Source organism: Salvelinus namaycush, chromosome 17 (assembly GCF_016432855.1).
Source record: "Salvelinus namaycush isolate Seneca chromosome 17, SaNama_1.0, whole genome shotgun sequence".
In the NCBI taxonomy this organism is placed as follows: Eukaryota; Metazoa; Chordata; class Actinopteri; order Salmoniformes; family Salmonidae; genus Salvelinus; species Salvelinus namaycush.
In genome coordinates, this window is record NC_052323.1 from 10,831,496 (window position 1) to 10,855,000 (window position 23,505).

The following is a 23,505-nucleotide window of genomic DNA, read 5'->3' on the forward strand; positions in this document are numbered from 1 at the left end:
GTGTTGGAAGGCGGGGGAGAGAGGTAATCCATGCTGGAGTAGTAGAATGAACAGTATTGCAAAACTGTCTGAATAGTTAAGTTATTTTACAGCCGAATGTCTTCAGTTAGCCTAATAATCCATGGGGGAAAAAATATGCAAAGAACATTCTCTAATTCTGTAGTTCCAGTTTCTTGGCACTCTAATCGCGTGGACCAGACAATTCCTGTGCGCAATAGCCTGGGTACGATGTTGCTCTCGCTCACAGACAGTCACACACAAACACGAGTTACCCCCAGGGCTTGTGAATAGTCCATGGCTCTTAATGGTCAGAGTTTGACCTGAAGAGTTGAATCATCACGGGTCAATGTGATTAAATCCTCACTAAAATGCCATTGTCTCGGTCTCAATCTGTTCTTTAAAATTGTCCTTCTCCTGCCCTGCTGTGTTGATTCTGGAGGAACATGACACTGCGCATGATTGAGAGAGCAAATGAAGGAGAGTGGATTCTTTAAATAGATGTAGTACCAGTAACAAGGGAGCCAGGAGAAAGAATCTGCTGGGGAGAGGGACACAGGCCGCATGCATACCGTACACACTCTTGCATGCATTCTATTAAAACACCTATTCTCTCGCACACCCCCAAGAGTCGTCGTGATCCATCCAACAGCTGTAGTTTAATTGCATAGGCCAGTGTTTCCCAACTCCGGTCCTCAAGTACCCCCAACAGTACATATTTTTGTTGTGGCCCCGGACCAGCACATTCTGTGTCTCTAATCATCAAGCCCTTGACAAGTTGAATCACAACATTGAAAATGTGTGCTGTTGGGGGTACTGGAGTTAGGAAACACTGGCATAGGCTATAAAATGAAGAGATGCCTCAAATAAAGGGTTTACAAGCAGACACTGAGACACTTTAAAAATGTCCAACGCAGCCATTTTTTAAATCTCAATATCAAATAATTTCTGGGTAACAATTAAGTACCTTAGGGATTTTGTTTAATTAAAAATAGCTTCTTAGCAAAGAATAATTTCTCAAGCAAGAATTTTGCTAGGACTGTCTGGGAGTGTGCAGGGGAAAACTGAAAATGAGCTGTTATTGGCAGAGAGGTTTGGAACCCTTTCTTATTGGTATATTAACTAATTTACCGCCTGGTGCCGTCATCATTCACAATATTTTTCCAACCTCGCATTTGACTACACTGGGCCTTTAAAGCCCTTATATTCATCTGAATCACCAACACACAATACCTTATGTACCCCCACACACACACACTCCCACCCTGGTAATCTTCTCACAGCGTGAGACATGAGACAAAGGCGGCTGAGCACATCAACACTAAACATTAATCTGTGGTCAAATGTTCCCCAGGGTCATGTTAGCCTTTTAGAAAGCTTATCCTGGCTTTAGAGAGAGCGCAATAGCAATGGCTAATGGCTAACGATTTGGGCTATAATGTTGGCCAAGGTATAGACTCAAAAGAAAATTCAGAGGGCTAAAGAAACAATTTTAGGCATCTCAAATGTAGTAGAAGCATACTTTGGGGAGGCACAAGACTGAGCAGGCCACACAAAGCTTAAAAGCCTTCATGAATATTAAGGTGTGAATGTGTGTTTGAAGAGAGGGAGTCTGGTTACCCAGACAGACTAAGCTGTACCCCTTTAATTAGACGTGTTTATCCCCAAGAGCACATCTCCAGCTGTCACACACGCACACAAAACATGCTACTTGAAGAACTCGTCATTGTACTAACGCTAGTTAGCATTGGCTCACGAAACTACCTCAAAACTTCCTTCATACTGGACACAGAGACATAAAAATGGTATCCACAAGTTCCTCTGACTCTGGGGAAGTAGATCAAGGGCCATATTGGCAAAAATCCCGAAGTAGCCCTTTAAACATCAAATCTGGTCGGAGAAAAGATCTTTATTTTATAAAAACAGCATTGCCAGTTACATACTCCTACTGAAGAAAATGAAACTTTTCAGAGCCAAGGCAAGTTCATCATAATTGTACATGAATAGGCAATGCTACAGAGAAACGACGCATGTGGCAACAATATAAAAAATACAAACAAAAAAGATGAGTAGTCTCCTTTGCCATTAAAGAAAAGTTGCAAAAGCATAATAAAAAATAAAAAAAGTATAATAGAGACTGCATAATGCTTCACCCACCACTCCCAACAACCATTCCCAAATCAGAAAACAATACTAAAAACGCAAAACACGGACACAAAATGAAAAGTCAAAGTATATATAAAAAAATAAAAAAAATGCTCCCAAAATGTGCTTTTCATTTCCCCCCCTAGTCTATGCTCAAGTCTGGTCCTACCGTCTGTTTATACTTGAGTCACCTCTGAGGAATCCAATTCTCCCAAAACATTAGTGTAATTTCTACAGAAAACCAACCCCTCTCTCTTTTTCAACCAATGCCTTTTGAGTCCATTACGTACAGGACATTGTTCTGGCTAGTGTAACAGCAAGTACTGACTGAACTACCGTAGTGTTATTATTAGTGGTATAGGAGGTTCAGAGCATTGCTGATAGAACAGACGATTAATGTTTAACATGCGGAATCAAGAATCTGCCAGCTCTATGCAAAAGATTGATAACGTAAGCGTTCCAAACAAACCCCCCTAGGGAACAGGCCCCAGGTCTGTAGTGGGGTTCCGTGTAACAGTGTGGGGAATGCGTCCCTAGTGTTATAGTTTAGTGTTGGAATGTTATTGAGCAAAATGTAGGACTAAGAGCTGTGGTGCTTGTTAACAGTGTGTGAACAGTAGTATTCCAGCTAACGGCACAGCAGCAGCAAAACCCACACTCCAAAAGGTGTATGAGATCGCACTCTCACAGCCATCGTTAACCACATACAGACTCAGGAGGGTTCGAAAAAATTATGTAACATTCTCATCATGTAAAAAAAAAAATTTAAATAAGGTATCACAACAAAAGAAATAGAGGCAGTTGGTACATCTGTAAAAGCCACAATTTAAAAAGACAAAAAAAAAAGATATTTGCAAAAGGAGTAGAAAAAACATGAAAGCACAATATGAAGTCCTTAAAAATAAAACAGGCTCATATGGGTTGTTTGTTAAACAAAACCACTCATGCACGCACACACACCGGCCTCACACGCTCTCCCAACTACCCCAAAACCAACCAGCCTGTTAGACACCTAGCAAAGGTGAAAATAACTCCCATACAAACATTCTGAACCTATGAGGACCGAGCCCCATTGGTCCAGCAGCCACGCATGACAATTCCACTCACCAATCCCAATCTGGGCACCACTTAAATTAAAATCAACCTTAAAAAAGGCAGACACCTTCCTCCCCAATCAAAACATTTCCTCTTTCTATATACACATACCCTACAGATATTACAAATACATTCATCTCAGGATGCAGATGGCAGTAATCTGATTCACAACGATGAAAATAACAAAACACTTGGATGAGTATGAGGATTCTAACAAACGACAGGAAACACTCACTGAGCCAAATGTTGGAAGTAACCATAAAACAGAAATAAACAATGATTGTCAAACAAAGACGATTGCCTTGAGAAAAGGGAATATCAATATAATTTAAATAACAGGGAATATATTTCTGACGCTACTATGGTGTGTGTGTGTGCGTGTGTTCAGTTTGAGTGTTAAATATCACTCTGATTGCAACACAACCGCTTTCTTTGGATGCCAACCCTCATTCTTCGTAACCACATAGCCTTGCGATGGAAGGAGAGAAAGAGGGGGATGAGAGAGAGCGAGTCCGTGGGTCTCTAGTGTTCTCTGCTCAGCAGTGGCAGGGCTGGGGCAGCTCACCCTGGGTAACGCACCCCATCAGTTCTTCTGGAGGAAGAGGAGGATGATAAATACCACGTGTCATCAGTGCATGTGGTAATATTTAAAAGAGTAAAACAAACCGCACACAAGCCGATTTTGTGGTACGAGTATGTCAGTCTATACACAATATGCCAAAATGCAAGTGCCTAGGGAATACTGTTAGTTTTAGGGTTTATGATACACCGCAGCGCACAAGTACAAGTCCACACAGCATACTATACCGGTGTGAAAGCCTTCAATCAGTTTTCACTGCACATTATACTGGGTACAAAACCAAGCTACTGGAATAATACAATATAGACAGAGTTACAAGAGAAAGGTTATAAGTTATAAGAGAAAGGATGGCGATTTAGAGTCCATGCAGGACAAGAGGTGAAACGTACCATGCTGTTACATGCAGGGGGGAGGGGGCTAACCATCGTAGGAGTCCAACAGAGGCAGGGAACCCTTTCTCCCCCCATACACCCCACGCTGAGACGACATGAGAGAGAGAGAGATGTGGAAGAGATACCGTGAGTAGAAGTGACGGTTGTCAACCCGAAAGGCAAAATAGAAAGACGTTTTGAAAAAGGTGTGAAGGAGAAGGTTAATAAAAGTGTGTTTAAGTTAAAGAAACAATGTGTACAGGGCGGGGGGGGGGCAGTGTTACCTGTAAAGTGTCTGTGGTGTCGAGGGAGTTGTCCAGAGAGTGTCTCCTCTCCCGCTGGTCCAGTGTAGAGTAGGCTTCTAAAGTGGAAGAGCATGAATCAACATTGATTAAAAAAAAAAAAAAAAATCTAATCTTCGGGCTCAGCTTTGACAGTGTTCCCATGGATACTCACCAGGGCCTAAGTCATTCAGTGGAATCATGTCTCTCTTCGCCCCTGTGGAAATAACAAAAGCCATTACATTCCGCTTGCTTCCCTACAATTCCTACATACGGTGTATTTTATGTCTAACTTCAACTTTCTGTCAAAGAAGCAAGTCTGCCGCAGAAAACAATGAAATAAAACTATTCCCAGTCTCACCTTTGTCTAGCATTGGCATGGTAGTTTCTTCGTAGGTCCCGTTGGTGCGCGTGGAAGGGCCGTTGGCGGATGTGTTGCGGTTCACTGTGAAGTCAGTCTTCTTCCAGCCGTCCTTCTCCAGGGGGCGCCGCAGATCCTTGTGCCCCCACACCAGCTGTAACACCTGGCCTGCCCCGCGCACCTCCCGCTCGGACCGTTTACTGCAGGACCAATAGACATGCACTCGGTTAGACGCGCTGTATGGACACACTTTCACCTATCCGTCTCAAACAAACGTGCACACACACACAGAACATACTTTTTAATGAGCTTCAGTTAAACACACACACACTCTTACCCGTCCTTATTGATGAGCACCAGTCTCTCGATGCCTTGGGAGGCCCTGAGGGTCTTGGCGGCCTCCAGGCTGTTGCCCAGCACCTCAGTGAGCGTGCTCAGCACAGACACCACCGTCTCCTCAGACAGAGGTCGTGCAGACTGGCTCTGGCCACCCGGCAGGTCTGCCACCAGGTGGGGCACAGCGTGCTTACCTGAGGGAGGACAGGACGGCTCAGATGAGCAACACAGACGAAAGAGAGGCTCTGAAGCAATCCAGGAAGGAAAGACCTTTCTATATGCTAATGAAGCAGTCTTTCCTCATGTGAAGTTGTGATAACTAAACAGGCGACTGATGCCCACGCCAACTTACCGAGCAGCTCGCGGTTGCGGTTGTCGATGGCCAGGTTCCTCAGGGCCCCGGACATGGCTCTGACCACACGGTCGTTCCCATGAGCCAGCAGCTCTGCCATCATAGGTAGGCCCTTCTCCAGACGTACCGTGGCCCGGATATACCGGCCATACTGATTGAGAGAGAGAGCGGTGGTTAGAACCATGACCATTTTGAACACTGACAAGTCATCCTGAGGAGAAGGCAGCAACCAACACCATTGGGGTAATGCTATAAAATCAGACAATGAGACGCGAGAGGTGGAGATTTCAGGGAAAGGTGAGAGAGAGCAGAGGCTGTCCACTCACAGTCCATCGTCCGGCACACAGGTTCTGTATGGCCCCGGCTGCTGCCTCCAGCACTGAGGGGTTCTTGCTCTCTCTCAGCAGGGAAGTGTAGACACGCACCACCTCAGGCTGGAACAGCAGCTCATAGCCTGGTAGGAAGAGGGATTTTAGGAACTGATTGTGTGTGTCGCATGTACGCTGTGCTTTCATATGGCGTTTTGACTCACCTTTGGCAGGCGTCGTCCTCTTTGGGATATCAACCTGGTCCGCACTCCCGTCATCCGCATCTTTCTTACCTGGAGAGAAAACCAACCATCTAGAGATCATTCTGATTGAAAAATACATTTTAGGTGCATTTGAGTCAGTTCCACCTCAGCCATTTTTAATAGATGCAAATTCCCCTCAATGACATCATGGTATCATGCAAACGTGGCCACTAGTTGAACAGCATGCACTCAGAATGACAAGTCCCACCTACAAAATCTACTGACTAAAGGAAAGGCAATGTTGAGGCCAGCCAGCGTTAGGAAAAGCCCTTGTTCAGCCAAAGCGCAACAGGACACTAAGAGAATCTTACCTGTGGAAAACCACTCATCTAAAACAGAACGGGAACAAAAGGAGGAGGACAGAGGGAGAGGGAGGGACGGAGTGTGAAAAACATGAATCGCAGCCACCAACAAGCACAAACAAAACCAGTCAGATCCACAAAAGCAAAAAAATTAAATAACTCAGCCCCGGGCACGAGATTAAGCACACACCGAGTAGGATTACGTTGCCACTAACCACAGATCTACAGATGAATCCCCTGTTAATGAGTCAGGACTGGGGAGAGGGTAATCTGATTCTAGATCTGGGGTTAAGGGAAACGGTCTACCTCTAGCCACAGAACACACAGGGTGTATACTATGACCTTAAAAACAGGCCGGTTACTGACCTTTGCCCTTCCGTGAGCCGAAGCAGCTGGCCTTGTTGGATCCGGGGACAGGGCCCTGGTTTAGGGGCGCGGCCTCCAGGTAGCGCTCGCAGCCAGGAACCTCCCGGTGAACCTGATAGGACAGATTTCTCAGCAGACACACACTGTTCTCCACCAACTACACAGAGAGAGATGGAGAGTGGAGGTTTAAAATTATCTTTATTCAATCATGTAATTACACTTATTTTTTTAATGTACCCCCTCAAATTGCATAATCAGATTTAAGCAAACAATTACCTTGTTGTCCACATCTTTGCGGTTGATCTGTGATTGGACAATGTACATGAGCGAGTCCACCAATCCTGTGCACTCTCTCAGCTTCCGCCTGGCCTCGCTACGTTCTGAGCTCACATTCCTGAACAAGAAAAAAAAGATGAAGTTAAAATGGTTTATATTTCCCTCAGATCCAATAGCTATTCCCTCTGCCTTCATCTCCTCCACTGATCGCCAGCCCTCCATTTCCTCTCCATCCACGTGCCTCAGACAGCCAGCTGTGTTGGTGAGGGCCGTCTCCCACTCCAGGTGTCGTGGTTTGAGGCTCTCCTCCCCTCCGTCACGCCCTCTCTCCCAGCCAGAGTGCGGCACCATCACCTCATCAGAGAGGGCGTGTAACGCGTGGTCCACGATCTCCATCTTCACCGAGTCGTGAGACGAAAGGTTCCACAGTGTGCCTGAGGAAGAAGAGAACGCATTCTTCAGCATTTTTCATGACTCTCTGGTCTCGGAGTCCAATCACAAAGTACAGGTAACTGCCAAAACAATGTCAACAAGGCCAGCATGCTTAGGGTCATGTATAAAAATGGGCAGGCCATTATTTTGGCCACCATGGCTATGCCCCCATAGGATGATAATGCCCCTATCCACAGTGCACGAGTTGTCCGAATGGTTTGAGGAGCATGAAAATGAGATAACCATATGCCATGGTCGTCTCAGTCACCAGATCTCAACCCAATTCTGGACCGGCACCTGAAACTGAATTTTCCACCATCAAGAAAACACCAAATGATGGAATTTCTCGTGGAAAAATGTCGTCGCATCCCTCCAATAGAGTTACAGACATGTAGAATCTATGCTGTTCTGGCTTGTGGTGTTTCCATTATTTTGGCAGTTACTTTACTACACCAGCTCTTTCCATGACAGACTGACCAGGTGAAAGCTATGATCCCTTATTGAGGTCACTTGTTAAATCCATTTCAAATCAGTGTAGATGAAGGGGAGACAGGGTAAAGAAGGATTCGTAAGCCTCGAGACAACTGAGACATGGATTGTGCATGTGTGAATGGGCAAGACAAAAGATTTGTGACTTTGAACGGGGTAGGGTAGTAGGCGCCAGGCACACCGGTTTGAAGGTGTCAAGAACTGCAACGCTGCTGCGTTTATAAGCTCAACCGTTTCCCGTGTGTATCAAGAACGGTCCACCACCCAAAGGACATCCAGCCAACTTGACACAACTGTGAGAAGCATTGGAGTCAATATGGGCCAGCATCCCTGTGGAACGCTTTCGACACCTGGTAGAGTCCATTCCCCGACGAATTGATGCTCAATATTAGGAAGGTGTTCTTAATGTTTGGTATACTCAGTGTAGGTTATAGAGCTGAAGTATATTAGGAACGCTACACGGTCGTACTGGTGTTTCTCTGTCCCACACGTAGTACAGTAATAGAAAGGCGGGATTCTCCCCGAAACGTAAGCTGGGCACTGCGCCACCTTGTGGACAGGCTGCGCCACTATGTGAAAATACATTTTAAAAACACTATTTGTTATCATTTAAGGCTCTAGATTGCAGGAAATGGCAGTTACACATGTTCAAAAACACAGGCCTTCCCCCTGCCTTACTCATAAGCACCACCTCGTTAAACAAAAAACCTGGGGAGAAACCTGTAGAGCAAGTGATAGAGAATAGACATAACGGTTGTACTACCTGTAATGGTGTCTGTGAGGTCCTGCTCTCTGGCCTTCCTCAGCAGCCTGACTAAGGCTGGGATGCCGTCACAGTTCTTGATGGCGATCTTGTTGTCGTGGTCTCGTCCGTATGAGATGTTCTTGAGCGCCCCGCAGGCCGAGTGGTGCACGTCCTTCTTGGGGTTGTCCAGCAACGAGACCAGAGCTGGGATCCCCTTTAAACGACGCACCTCCGACTTCACCTACAGACACACGCCACCAGCATGGTCACACACCAAACCCATTTTAAAAACACATGCTGACAGCAGTGCTTTAACACTCGCAATATTCATCATTTCAAAACAAATCGGTGTTTGCGGGTATACAAAGCATTGTGTTTCACCTTGTCGTTCTTGAAGGTGAGGTGCTGGAGGAAGGCAGCGGCGTTGGTTTTGACCGGGTCCAGTCGGTAGTTCAACATGGCGATGACCTCCGGAAGCTCCGGTTGTCTCCAGGAAGTGGGCGGGCCCTTCCTCAGGGTGCTGTCCAATGACGCCATACTTCCCCTCTCCATCGCCATGTTGACGCCCCAGGTGTAGGGGTCAACTCCTCCCATGTCCCCGTCCAAAGTGTCCTCGCAACTCCTAAGGGACCAATGGAAGATCAGACGGGAGTGTGTTGTGTGTGAGTGCGAGTGTTGTACGCGTGAATTGATGTGTGTGTGTGTGTGTGTAGTGGTTTAGTGGGAGTGTGTGTGTCGGTATCCGAGTATTGCGTATATGCACACTGATATCGGAGTGATTTGGGTGTGTGCTGTTAACCAGGGATCATGAGTGTGTCTCTGTGTGTGTGTGTGTGTGTACCTGAGCCTGCGTCTGTCCAGTCCTCCAGGGCCTGGTCCTAGTCGTGGCATGGTGCCGTACCCTGGGTGCATGGGAGGAGGAGCCATACTATACTCCATGTCATCATATCCCAGACTCCTCTGGTCATCCTCCACACCAAAGTGGGCCTGGTGGGCATAGCGCATGCCCCCCAGCTCCAGGGCACTGCCCACACCCCTCACCCCTCGCCCCACCTGGGGCTGGGCTGCATAGGGGTCCAGCTGCTGCCTGCTGGGGGCGCGGTACCCAGAGTCCAGGGTCCTGTACCCATCCGCAGGTCTGGAGAAGACAGAGGGAGAAGATAAAGTCATCTTCACAAAGGAATACTTCTTGAGAAGCATTTCTTTACAGTGCTCTTTAGCACTTCTACAAACTTTACAGTCTGTCTGACCTGTAGCGGTCGTCCATGCGTGTGCCTCTGCTCAGACTGGCGTAGGCCTCGGAGGGCGGGGCGCTCCTGTAGTCGTCATACCCCCCCGCGGGGCCGTAGTGGTAGTTCCTGGGGACCGTGGCTGTGGGGTAGTCCCCCCCGCCAGCCTGCCTGTAGGTACGGTCGAGAGTGGCACTGTAACTGCCCACACCCGAGACGGACAGTCCTCCGTCGATGGACATCGAATCAGAGGGCAGGACGGTACGTGAGGTGATCACCTTCTTCATCTGAAGAAGAGGAAGTACATCACGATGAGACAGGAAGTTGTAGATAATATTTTGTTCGCCATGGAGGAAGTTATTTTCAGTTACATATTAGTTACAGTAGAAAGTGTGTGCGCGCGCGTGTCCATACCGCGTTCCCTGCCCTCCGTCCATTTGTTCCATCGTCTGAGAAGACAGACTGTACTTCCTGTGAATCATCTTCTGGTGTGCAGCTCTCGTCTAGAACGCCATGCACTGGGTCCACCATCCTGTACTGTAATAAACACACACAATGTTACACACAACCAGTACACACACACAACCAGTACACACACACACACGTTAAACACAGAACACCTCACACCCAACCAGCACACACACACACACCTGTGTCCCGTTGATGTATCCCTCACTCAGTTTCAGTCGTTCTATGTCTGCCTCCCCCAGGCGCCCGTTCTGAGTAGGAGAGAGCAACCGTCAACCGAGAGAACACAATCATATTCACAGGCGTCTTTAGAGACATCACAGAGGATCCAACTGGGCTACAGCTTAGGCTACGTCGCCTTACAACCACCCGAACACTGCTGACATCATGGCACATTAACCAAACTGACCCCGTTTTCTCAGTACCTCACCGTCATGGGCCATATCTGAAAACTTTGACAATGCATCCTTCTCCCTTCTTTGAGGTAATCAATGACCCATTGCCTTTCACCACTCGTTTTATGTTAGATCACTTTAATGAAGGCAGGAGGATACAGGCAAAAATGCTGGGCATGTGCTGCACACTTTAGCTGTGTGGCTGGGTGTAATGCATGCTCTGTCCACAAGGGGTCAGGCCAGTTCCACCACAATGTAGGACCCGGGGAGAAAAGGTACATTTCCCTTCACATTCTAAAGCCTTACAGTAACAAGTTAACAACAGCAAACGTGTTAAGTGTTGAGATCGCTGTGTATGCGTGGGTTGGTGTCTAAACTTGGAATGATACATTGTGATAAAGGGACACCTACACCGAGAGAGGCAACACCCACCCAGCGGTAGTCATGAGACATCTCTTAACACGCTGCGAGTCTAAACACCGGAGAGGAGACTGACAACCTAAAACAAGCCAATTAGCCCTGCTAGAATAATAAAAGCAGAAGGCAACTCCATTCATCTTGCCTATCAGCTGATATGTACTCAGTAAAAACAGAAGAGTTCTCCATGTCTCTTCAGGGCTCTAATAGCATGGTAAAGCATACAAACATATGATAACATAGTCACCTATGAGAATCACATTAGGAGGCACCACATCGAGTTGATACTGTGTACTGGCTTAAAATGACGGCATCTTCCACAACATTTTAGGTGGTAGAACGAGGCTGCATGCATGACAACATCCTTCCAGGTACAGTTTTGGACAACATGCTGGAGCGAAGACGACAAAAGCTTGAATTCCATGGTATGTAAGGGTGGTATGAAGGTTTTGGGTTGCGGGTACGGCAAGTGATGTTGGAGTTATGCAGAGGTGCGAGATGTATAACGCGTGGTAATGTTAAAGCTGTAGAGATATCTAAACAGACACGGTAGTGTGTTAAAGGACAAGGGTTGAATTGCAACACACAGTTAAACCAAACACAATCCAGAGTGCTGGTTGAGGTGGAGGAGCGGAGCGGTGGATTAGGGGGTTGGATGCGATGGGTTGAGGAGGGTGATAACGGTAATCACTGGATGATGGAGGGATGGGCTAGAAGGACAGATGAGGGATATATGAACAGATGGATGACTGGTCTTTCGCCTGAATCTAGAAAGAGGCTTAGGAAAGGCGCAGGCCACTAACAAAGTGTATTTGGGGGTTGGGAGGAAATTTCCCCTGGGGAGATGGGCTGGGGTGTTACCTGTGTGTGGGGGAGGGTGTGGGACGGGGGGCTGGTGAGGCGTACTCTCCTCCTCTCCTCTTCCAGCGCTCTGGTCAGCTGCTCAAACTGCACCTCCTGCTCCCTCACTGACTCCAGGAGAGCCGCAGCGCTCTCACACTGCTCCATAGACTCTACAGAGAGAACGGCGTTACACACAGACGCGCCCACTACAGGGAGACGTTGCACATGGACACGCCATACACTACAGAGAGAAAACGACAGGCTCCTCCATAGCATACAGCTCTAAAGGAAAGAGCAGGATGCCTCAAATCTCATGAAATCCCTGAGTGGTTTGACCAGCTGTCAAAGATAGAATAGCAGAGATACAGACCTTCGCCAGGGGGGCGTGGCTTTGGAGAAGAGGTGAGAGGTCAGGCCAAGGTCAAACGGTTGAGCCCTAGTTGCAGGGGCTCATGGGTAGAGTAGATGTAGGTCACCAAACCACAAGGACCAGAAAGAAGAGGATGTACAGGGATAAATAAACTGCAGAGGGGGACAGAGATGGAGAGAAAGAGAAGTAAAGAGTGAAAATCTAATATTTACAGTTTCATATTGCAGTAAGAGTGTCGCTAAACACTTGAGTATGGAGTTACACGCTGCTGTGAAAAGAAAATGCACTCCTAAAAAAAACAGTTATGTGAATACTACGTATGGTGTGCATTGGCTATCCCTCCAGACACAAAGCAACAGACACACCTATATTGCACAGTAGCTGCGGCTCAGCTGAGACTGCAGCGCTTTTCTGGGCCAGACGAAACACACCGTCAGCAGAGCGGCGAGAACACCAACTCCCAGGAGCCTCCTCTCCTCTCCTTTGTTTGATGCCCTCCAGTACTGCTCGCCCGTCTCTCCACCAGCCTATTTCTCACTCACTCCCCATCAGCCTTTTTCTCTCTCTAATCCTTCTCTCCCCCCCTCTGCAAATGTCCCCTCTCCATCTCTGTGTCTATTTCGTTCTATTGCCAGCCTCTGTTCAGAGCATACAATATAATGGACTAGATGTCATGAAGTATAATCAGAGGCAGACAGGCTCAGACAGGCAGTAGTAATTCCCATCATCTGCTGACAGAACATCTCAAGCACCCCCTGGTTCGTGGTTTAAAAAGTTACAATTGGGCAAATCCATTTGAATTCAATCACTTTGACAGCACCCCATTTGATTTGAACAAAACCTTCCATTCATAATTCCTTTAAGTTGTCAGAAAGTGACTATTAGCCAAAACATGACACCCACCCTGCATTCAAGAGAATCTTGTCTCAACCGATGGCGGGCAAAACAAATAAAATCTCAGATTATGTCAAATAGGGTTTTAGATCAGAGGTTACAAAAGGTCATTTTTTTTTAAAATGTAAAAAATTGTTTGACAACCCTGCTTGTAAACTTTGAAATGATAGCAAACTCCGTTTCTTTTCCAGTGATGAAGACATGGTAAGTTGGGGTATGCAAAACGGGTCAACTTAGAGCACCTTTATCGTGCAAATGTTTTGGCATTCAGGTCCAAAAAGCCCCTTACTTTCTGACAACTTCTTCCATTGGCAAAAACATATGGAAAGTTTGGTTTAAATCCAAAGGGACGCCGTCAAAAAGTGATTGAATTCAAAGGGTGCCACACAAACAAGCACAGACAAACACCTGTCGAACTGGTTTGGGTAAGGAGGGGCACATTTCATCATCTTCACACACAGACAACTCTTGCTACTTCACTGCTAGAGCTGGGAATTGCCAGGGACCTCACAATACAATATTATCACGATCCTTAAGTGCGAATACGATATGTATTGCGATTTGATAGTGTGATTTTTTTTGCGATTTGATGTTCCAAACATATTGCTCACTATAAGTCTGCTGCAGAGAGACAATAGTATGAGAAATGACTTTTGATCAGTCATGGAAATTAAAGTGCTGAAAACATGTTGGCTCTATTTAAAAAGATGGTGAACAAGCTATAATCAAATGTTATTGGTCACATACACATATTTAGCAGATGTTATTGCTTGTGTTCCTAGCTCCAACAGCACAGAAACATCAATATATGAAAAATATCAGCGTTTTGGGGCAGGTAAAGCAAACTACCACTAGCTAATGCTACTTAGCAACAATATATTTTATTTATATATTATTTTTTTACAAAACGTTACTTGGAGTCGAAGTGATATGTAACGGTACACATATTCGTACCGAACCGTTCGGTATGGGGACCTTTGTTCTGTCCACACTATGAACCCAAATGAATACATAAAAATAATAAACCAAAAATAGGCTATGCCTATGCGCGCATTGTAATACAAATGTGAATCTTTACTGCCGCATTTTTTAAATATTTTTTTTTTTAGCCCCTTTTCGTGGTATCCAATTGTTAGTAATTACTATCTCGTCTCATCGCTACAACTCCCGTACGGGCTCGGGAGAGACGAAGGTCGAAAGCCATGCGTCCTCTGAAACACACCCCAACCAAGCCGCACTGCTTCTTAACATGGCGCGCCTCCAACCCGGAAGCCAGGGTTGGAGGAAACACCGTGTGTTGGAGGAAACACCGTGCACTTGGCTACCTTGGTTAGCGCGCACTGCGCCCGTCCCGCCACAGGTGCGCGATGAGACAAGGATATCCCTACCGGCCAAACCCTCCTTAACCCGGACGACGCTAGGCCAATTGTGCGTCGCCCAACGGACCTCCCGGTCGCGGCCGGCCGCGACAGAGCCTGGGCGCGAACCCAGAGTCTCTGGTGGCGCAGCTAGCGCTGCGATGCAGTGCCCTAGACCACTGCGCCACCCGGGGGGCCCTACTGCCGCATTTCAAACGGTCCTTTTGTGAGGCGCAGCTGGGGCCTAGTTCAGTACGATGGCGAGTGGTGGGGCCGATAAACCAGGAGGATCCTTAAGCATCGTTAAATCTCCAGTTTGGGAACATTTTGGCTTCCTAGTAGATTGCGATGGACAGAGTTGTGGATAGAACGTTAAAACAGTACGTCTCCATTGCTCAACTAGAGTAGCCTATGCAGCTGCCAACGCCTCGAATATGTTGACACAAAGAAATTACAATAGGTGTTTATTGCCGTGGATATGCAACCCATTCTCCGTGGTTGAGTGGGGGGGGGGGGGGGGGTTCAGGCAGTACCTCCTGAAAGTGCTCGAGCCACATTACGACCTTCTCTCGCACCCATTCCAGCAAACAGGTAGTGCCTGCTCTATACAAGCAAGCCAAAGCTGAAGTTGTCAATGAGTTGGCCAATCCACCTGTGTTGCACTCACTACAGATGGATGGATGGACCTCCAGGGCTACAGAGAGCTACTTAAGTGACAGACCATCACATTACCCCGGAGTGGGAGATGAGAAGTATCGCGCTACAGACATGCCCCGTTTATGAGTCACACGTGTGCATATTTTTCTCTTTGTTTAAGTCTATACTATAATGTTTTTCTTACAATGTCTGAGCCTTTATTTGTGTTGTTTTTGATGAGTAATCGTGTGTTTTCACAATGAGGAACAGCTAAACAAAAATTAACTACAGTTTGTTGCCATTTTATTTTCCAGCTGTACTGAAACCGAACCCGAAAACCGCAAATAGTACTGAACCTTGGGTTTAGTGAACTGTTACACCCCTATTACATGTAACTACCACCCCCCCCCCCCCCCCATCACCCCAATCAAGAGCAGTGGTTCAGGCAACAAGGACCCGCATATACACTATGTGCAGCAGGTGTGTGAGAAAGATAAGATCTATACCACAATGGGGAGGTGTTGACAAGGGGTAATAAGGTGAAGGGAGGAACAGAGGTGTATTGTGACATGGGAAGCAGGGGAGGGGGCTGACTCACAGTTTCACCTGTGGGGGACAGTGTGTGTGTGTTAATGAGTGAGAGAAAGAAAAAGACAGAGCGAGGCAGAGATGAGGGCAGACTGGAACGTGATGAGTAGGACTGCCCTTTAAACAGTAGAAATAGGACCTCTAGCTGCCTCATCTGCTCCCGTTTGTCTGGTGACTCAACACACGCACCTCCTCCAACCACGTTCGGTCGTCTAGTACAAGCCGGTTTTCCCCCCTTCCGCTCCACGATGTATGTGGGTGTGAGAAGAAAAAAAGAGGAGGTAGGAAGGATGACTGGCTGAGAAATTTCTCAAGCGGGTTGCTTTATTTTGGAATAGAAGTGGTCAGGAAACAGAGATGAACGTGAAGAGGAAGTGATGAGGACTGATGACATTTGAAAACACACACACAGAGCCAAAGGCCACTGCCCACCTGCACAAACACCTGTCCAGTAACACCTGCCCTTATATATGGGCAGACTCAGGACAGCAGCACAGAACTGTTCACTAACTACCTTACGGTTGGAATGAGAAGGAGGGTAAAAGAGGGGGGAGGAGTAGAGAAAGATGAATAAAAGCAGAGCTTACATTGTTCACATCATCAATTCAATACACACTACACCAGGGGTATTCAACTCTTACCTTATGAGGTCTGGAGCCTGCTGGTTTTCTGAGCTACCTGATCAATTGAAAACACCTGGTGTCCCCCCCCCCCCCCCCCAAAAAAAAAGTTTGCAGTGGAACTGGCTTCGAGGTCCAGAGCAAAGTTTGAGGGGACTGAACTCTCGCTCACTACAAAAGTAGAGACAGCACATGGTGGTAGAGTAATACCACAGATAGAAGAATGAGACCGATAATTCACTGGATGTATAAATTATTAATTTGTTCCCGTTTGAAAACGACAGGCTGTGGTCTCTTGGTTTAGTTATAAAAATCTTTGGTTTTTTGGGGTTCTGTATACAGACAGAAACATCTCAGGGCAAGGTTCTGGTTCATAGTGACCCATTCCACACACAGTCACATTAATTTCGTGAAACCCATCACTCCTACACAACTCCAAATCACTCACACGATTGTGTAATAATTTACAAAGAAATAAGGAATCTGAGTATGATTCCAAAAACATGAATGAGCACGTTTTTTGTTATCAGTTTGTGCGTTAACCACAGAGAGTGTGTGGAATTCCCAGCCGTCGGTTTGGGAGGCCACTGGAACAATGAGAAGTTTGTGTGCGTAAAACCAAGTGTGAAAGAGTTGGCGTGATTGAGGCGCTTTAAGCAGCTTCCTAGTTGACCTACTGTCAGGGCCGAAGCTACATATGAGGACACAAAAGGTCCGGACCGCGGTAGTTTCTTTGAAATTGAAAAAACGAATTATACAAAAAATAAAACTAATATTTTAGGAAGTCAGTCAGGGTCTCAACTTACTGATGACAGAATAGTAGAACACACAAGGTGCAATTTCAGAACTTGGTTGTGCATCATAAGTTTTCCCTCTTGTTATATGTCTCTCAGTAAACAGGTTTCTATCCAACCTTTTTATGCGAGTCAAGTATGTCAGAAAAAAAAATGGCAAAAGAAAAGTCACGACAGGCCTGATGGAAACAGCAAATGTCAGTCAACTTTAGAAATGTCCAAAAAACTAAATTCCATTAGACAGGGTGGGATCTTTTTGTGTCGGTACAATTCATTATGCGAGAAATGCTTTTATGAGCAAATATTTATATAACCATCATATCAAAGTAAACTTGGAGTTACACAATGAATAAGATGGCACCGACAGACATGGCCGCATTTATTGTAGCTGGGGATTTTAAAGCAAATTAGGGAAACGCTACCGAAGTGCTATCAACACATTGACTGTAGTACTCGCTTAGGGAAAACACTAGATCACTGCTACTTGCCTTTGAGGTGCCTAACAAGGCCCTCCCCCGCCAAATCAGATCACAACTCCATTTTGCTCCTCCCTTCCTATAGGCAGAAACTCAAACAGGAAGTACCCGTAATAAGGCCTATTCAATGCTGGTCTGTCCAATCGGAATTCATGCTTCAAGATTGTTTTGATCCCGCGGACTGGGATATGTTCCAGGTAGCCTCGGAGAATAACATTGGCGCTTACACAGACACAGTGACAGAATTCATCAGGAAGTGTATAGGGGATGTTGTTCCCACAGTGACTATTAAAACCTACCCAAACCAGAAGCTGTGGTTAGATGGCAGCATTTCTGTAAAACTGAAAGCGCAAACCACTGTATTTAACCATGACAAGGTGACTGGGAATAACGTTGAGTACAAACAGCGTAGTTATTCCCGCTAAGGCAATCAAACAGGAAAAATGTCAGTACAGAGACAAAGTGGTCACAATTCAACGACTCAGACACAAGGCGTATGTGGCAGGGTCTACAGACAAATCACAGCTTACAAAGGGAAAACCAGCCACGTCGCGGACAACGACGTCTTGCTCTCAGACAAGCTAAACACCGTTGCATGCTTTGAGGATAACAGTGCCACTGACGCGGCCCACTCCCAAGGACTGTGGGCCCTCATTCTCCATGGCCGACGTGAGTAAAACCCTCGCAAGGCTGCAGGCCCAGACAGCATCCCTAGCCACGTCCTCAGAGCATGTGCAGAACAGCTGGCTGGAGTGTTTACGCAGAAATTCAATCTCTCCCTATCCCAGTCTGTTGTCCCCACTTGCTTCAAGATGGCCACCATTGTTCCTGTACCCAAGAAAGCAAAAGGTAACTGAACTAAATTAATATCGCCCCTTAGCACTCACTTCTGTCATCATGAAGTGCTTTGAGAGGCTAGTTAAGGATCATATCACACACCTCTACCTTACACCCTAGACAATGCAATCGCCATTGCACTGCCCTATCCAACTCATCAAAAGGAATACCTACGTCAGAATTCTGGTCATTGACTATAGCTCAGCATTCAACACCATAGTGCCTTCCAAGCTCGGGGGCATGGGTATGAACCTCGCCTTGTGCAACTGGGTGCTGGACTTCCAGACGGGCCACCCCCAGGTGGTGAAGGTAGGAAACACTTCCACTTCACTGATCCTCAACACAGGGACCCCACAAGGGTGCATGCTCAGCCCCCTCCTGTACTCCCATGACTGCATGGCCACACACGCCTCCAACTCAATCATCAAGTTTGCAGATAACAGTAGTAGGCCTGATTACCAACAATGACAAGACAGCCTACAGGGAGGTGGTGAGGGGTGTGTCTCACTCACTCTGAGGGAGCACGCCCCCAATCCACATCGAGGGGACCGCAGTGGAGAAGGTGAAAAGCATCAGCTGGAAATGGTTCACACAAACAGTGCGGTAAAGAATGCGCAACAGCGTCTCTTCAACCTCAGGAGGCTGAAGAAATTTGGCTTGGCCGCTAAGACCCTCACAAACTTTTACAGATGCACAATTCAGAGCATCCTGTAGGGCTGTATCACTGCCTGGTTCGGCAACTGCACCGCCTGCAACTGCAGGGCTCTCCAGAGGGTGGTACGGTCTGCCCAACGCATCACCGGGGGCACACTGCCTGCCCTCCAGGACACCTACAGCACCTGATATCACAGGAAGGCCAAAAAGATCATCGACATCAACCTCCTGAGCCACAGCCTGTTCAACCCGCTATCATCCAGAAGGAGAGGTCAGTACAGGTGCATCAACACTGGGACCGAGACACAGAAAAACAACTTCAAGGACAGACAAATAGCCATCACTAGCCGGCTCCCACCCGGCTACTCACCCCTGCACCTTAGAGGCTGCTGCCCTATATACATAGACATGGAATCACTGGCAATTATAATAAAATGTTTACATACTGCGTTACTCATGTCATATGTATATACACTGTATTCTATTCTACTGTATTTAGTCAATGTCACGCCGACATTGCTTGTCCAAATATTTATATATTTCTTAATTCCATTCTTTTAGATTTGTGTATTGTTAGATACTACTGCACTGTCGCTACACCCGCAATAAACATCTGCTAAGTGTGTGTACGTGACCGGGTTTGAAAATCCCTGGCCTAGGCCTATACGTTCTCTCCAAGACTCATGGAGAGAACATTTGGAAAGTAGCAGAAGGTAACCAGTCCATCGAGTATGCATAACACAGCCCTAGGCTAGACCAATTATGTACCATTACGGATAATCATCAACCGTGAAAGATGTCTGAGAAAGTTAGACGCACATATAACAACCCTGTCCCCAACCAGTATCCTTCCCTGTTATTGTAACGGTGAGAGGTTAGCATGTCTTGAGGGTATGAAATGTGTGCGTCTCTAACAATAGACACAAGAAAGGATAATTACATCAACTTTTCAAAGCGCTGGTAATGTGTTCAGGTTTCTATCGGCTGAAGCATGTGGAGAACCATGTAAACACGAGCTCAGCAAGTATGCACGAGTCTCCTGCATGCATTTGTATCTTGTGCACATGCTTCAGCTGCTAGAAAGCTGAAAGCACGACCAGCGCTTTGAAAAGTTTGTAATTATCCTTTCCTGTGGATAGATTCTCGCATTCCTACCGCCAAAAGGACCAACCGCACAGACAACTGGTAAAGTACATTAAAATATCTTTATTGAACATTGTATTGTAAAAGGTCGTGATGTCGGGTTTTCAGGCAAGTTGCCAGTCATTGATCTACAAGTCAGTTTGCATGCAGAATAACTCCAGGCTATATCAGTAGCCTAGTCAAACTGCACGCAGCTCTGCGCGCTGACCAACGAGAGGTAGGCCTATTCCTGATCTGGCACATCTGGGCGTCACCTTCAGCATTCAAAGGTTCGAAAATTGGAGTTTAACTACCGCCAGAGACAACTCTCGTCTGGCTATAGGTAGGTTACATGCTGATTGGGGCTTACATTTTATTTTTAAGGTTCACCATCAACAATAGTTTTGCTTGAAAACAATAAGTATATATGGTAATTTTGATATGAAATGATCACCTTTACCCTGTATAAAACAGGACAGCAATCACTTTCGTATGGTTGAAGCAGAGAAGCTCACTTAGAGTCCGTCAAAACGATCTAAACCATTTGTATAAGAGACATGGTGAAATCCAAAAGTGGTGCTATACAGTCATTGGCTATGTCATAGTTAATTTAAGATACATTTACTAGCGCCAATACTGACTGCAAAACTACAAATGAATTAGTGGGTTTTAATTTTGAACAAGGGTGCCCTGATTGCAGTAATACAACAATCAAATACAAATGTGAAACAAAACAGCAAATCAATATAAAGTAAAAGAAAATACAGCACAACACAAGAGAAGCTGTTAGATTCCTCAGCTACTAGGTCCTCACTTAAACAATTGCCAGAGCAGCACCAAAACATCCAATTGTAAGGAGTTTAGTAAATTGTTCCAGCAGGTAGGTAAATTAAAAAGTAAAAGCAGATTTACCTAATTCGGTGGAGACCTGAGGAACCTCAGAGTTAACCAACACTGAACAGGTTAGGTAACTCATGTTTTTATACTTCAACAATGAAGTTAAGTAAATTGGAAGCATGTGTTGTAGAGCTTTGCAAACAACAGTGAAGTGATCTCGGGACTTTAATGATGACCAGCCAACCTTTTGATATAGGATGCAGTGATGAGTATTAAATCAGTCACCTGTGATAAAGCAAAAGGTGCCAAGGTAGACAGCATCCAAAGGTTTAAGAGTAGTGGCTACTGCATTCTGGTAAATGGTGTCACCATAGTCAAAAACTGGAAGTAAAGTTGACTGTACAATTTGTTTCCTGCTGTTTTGGGAGAGGCAGGATCTCTTTCTAAAATAGTTTTAAAATCTTTAAAATCTTAGCTTTTTAACTAGCTCATCAGTATGTTTTTTAAACATTAAATCCTTGTCAATCCAAATGCCCTGGTATTTATAGGCGGGAACCCGATCGATGGGAGAACCATTCAATGACTATGTTGTCCATCCCAATTTTTTTTGTGAGAATTAGAGATCATATTTAATCTTTCCCACATTAAATTACAAGTTTCAAACCAACCAGATCTTTTTATAAAGGCAACAAAGTCAGATTGCAGCTCAAACAATGCCTGCTCTACAGTTGGGGTAATGGCATACGTAACCGTATCTGCATACAGATGAATATTATACATTTTAATAGATAGTTCAATAGTATTCATATAATATTAGAAGAGAACAGGTCCCAATACCGACCTTGCGGCACACCTTTCGTAATATCCAGGAACTAGACTTCACACCATCAGACATCACCATTGCAAGACAGAACATCCCTCTCCCCCTCAGTGCCCAATCTGGGTGCAAAGTAGGGTTGGGTGGTCTCTAGATTTTTATTCCATTCTTCACACATCCCGGGATTTACAATCTTACCGGCTTAGTACACAAAGGTGCGCCAAAGAACCCCCCCCCAAAAAATCACCCATTACCAGAATGCTAACAAGATTAGCACAACTAATAGTGAATTTCCATAGAGGCTGCTAGCTAAATATGCTAACTAGGGCAAACAAAGAAAACCAAATTGCAAAGACAGGCAATCCAGCTCAAAGTTACACATACAGTACCAGTCATAAGTTCAGACACCTACTCATTCAAGGGTTTTTTCTTTATTTTTTATTATTTTCTACATTGTAGAATAATAGTGAAGACATCACAACTATGAAATAACACATATGGAATTATGTAGTGACCAAAAAAAGTGTTAAACAAATCAAAAAATATTTTATATTCTTCAAGCTGTCACCACCCTTTGCCTTGATAACAGCTTTGCACACTCTTGGCATTCTCTCAATCAGCTTCATGAGGTAGTCACCTGGAATGCATTTCAATTAACAGGTGTGCTTTGTTAAAAGTTCATTTGTGGAATTTCTTTCATTCTTAATGTGTTTGAGCCAATCAGTTGTATTGTGACAAGTCCATATTATGGCAAGAACAGCTCAAATAAGCAAAGAGAAACGACAGTCCATCATTACTTTAAGGACATGAAGGTCAGTCAATCCGGAACACTTCAAGAACTTTGAACGTTTCTTCAAGTGCAGATGCATAAACCATCAAGTGCTATGATGAAACTGGCTCTCATGAGGACCGCCCCAGGAAAGGTTAGACGGAGAGTTACCTCTGCTGCAGAGGATAAGTTCATTAGAGTTACCTGCACCTCAGATAGCAGTCCAAATAATGCTTCAGTTCAAGTAACAGACATCAACTGTTCAGAGGAGACTGCGTGAATTAGGCCTTCATGGTCAAATTGCTGCAGAGACCACTACTAAAAGGACACCAATAAGAAGAGACTTGCCTGGGCCAAGAAACACAAGCAATGGACTTTGTGGGACTATTATTTGTTTTTCAACAGGACAATGACCCAAAACACACCTCCAGGCTGTATAAGGGCTATTTGACCAAGGAGGAGTGACGGAGTGCTGTATCAGATGACCTGGCCTCCACAATAACCCGACCTCAACCCAATTGAGATGGTTTGGGATGAGTTGGACCGCAGAGTGATGAAGGAAAAGCAGCCAACAAGTGCTCAGCATATATGGGAACTCCTTCAAGACCATTGGAAAAGCATTCCTCATGAAGCTGGATAAGAGAATGCCAAGAGTGTGCCAAGCTGTCATCAAGGCAAAAGG

At 45.7% G+C, this 23,505-nt stretch overlaps 1 protein-coding gene across 9 annotated transcripts in view; it reads right to left on the reverse strand.

The window, feature by feature from the left end:
- Positions 1–1,886: 1,886 nt before the first annotated feature.
- Positions 1,887–23,505, reverse strand: part of LOC120062288 (catenin delta-1-like) — a 32,803-nt gene continuing 11,184 nt past the window's right edge. For 2 of the 9 annotated variants that reach the window (XM_039012130.1, XM_039012129.1), the window contains 20 exons: positions 12,422–12,573; positions 12,070–12,221; positions 10,579–10,647; positions 10,343–10,465; positions 9,950–10,215; positions 9,541–9,837; positions 9,081–9,321; positions 8,718–8,940; positions 7,275–7,467; positions 7,034–7,151; positions 6,758–6,914; positions 6,051–6,119; positions 5,845–5,972; positions 5,519–5,669; positions 5,168–5,360; positions 4,831–5,030; positions 4,645–4,686; positions 4,473–4,549; positions 4,207–4,294; positions 1,887–3,829 (listed from right to left, as the gene is read on the reverse strand). In XM_039012130.1, coding sequence (XP_038868058.1) covers positions 4,235–4,294; positions 4,473–4,549; positions 4,645–4,686; positions 4,831–5,030; positions 5,168–5,360; positions 5,519–5,669; positions 5,845–5,972; positions 6,051–6,119; positions 6,758–6,914; positions 7,034–7,151; positions 7,275–7,467; positions 8,718–8,940; positions 9,081–9,321; positions 9,541–9,837; positions 9,950–10,215; positions 10,343–10,465; positions 10,579–10,647; positions 12,070–12,216 — 2,754 coding nt within the window. In that variant the 5' untranslated portion in view covers positions 12,217–12,221; positions 12,422–12,573 and the 3' untranslated portion in view covers positions 1,887–3,829; positions 4,207–4,234. The remainder of the gene's footprint in view (positions 3,830–4,206; positions 4,295–4,472; positions 4,550–4,644; positions 4,687–4,830; positions 5,031–5,167; positions 5,361–5,518; positions 5,670–5,844; positions 5,973–6,050; positions 6,120–6,757; positions 6,915–7,033; positions 7,152–7,274; positions 7,468–8,717; positions 8,941–9,080; positions 9,322–9,540; positions 9,838–9,949; positions 10,216–10,342; positions 10,466–10,578; positions 10,648–12,069; positions 12,222–12,421; positions 12,574–23,505) is intronic. The other 7 variants (XM_039012137.1, XM_039012136.1, XM_039012131.1 and 4 more) reach the window with 6 other exon arrangements.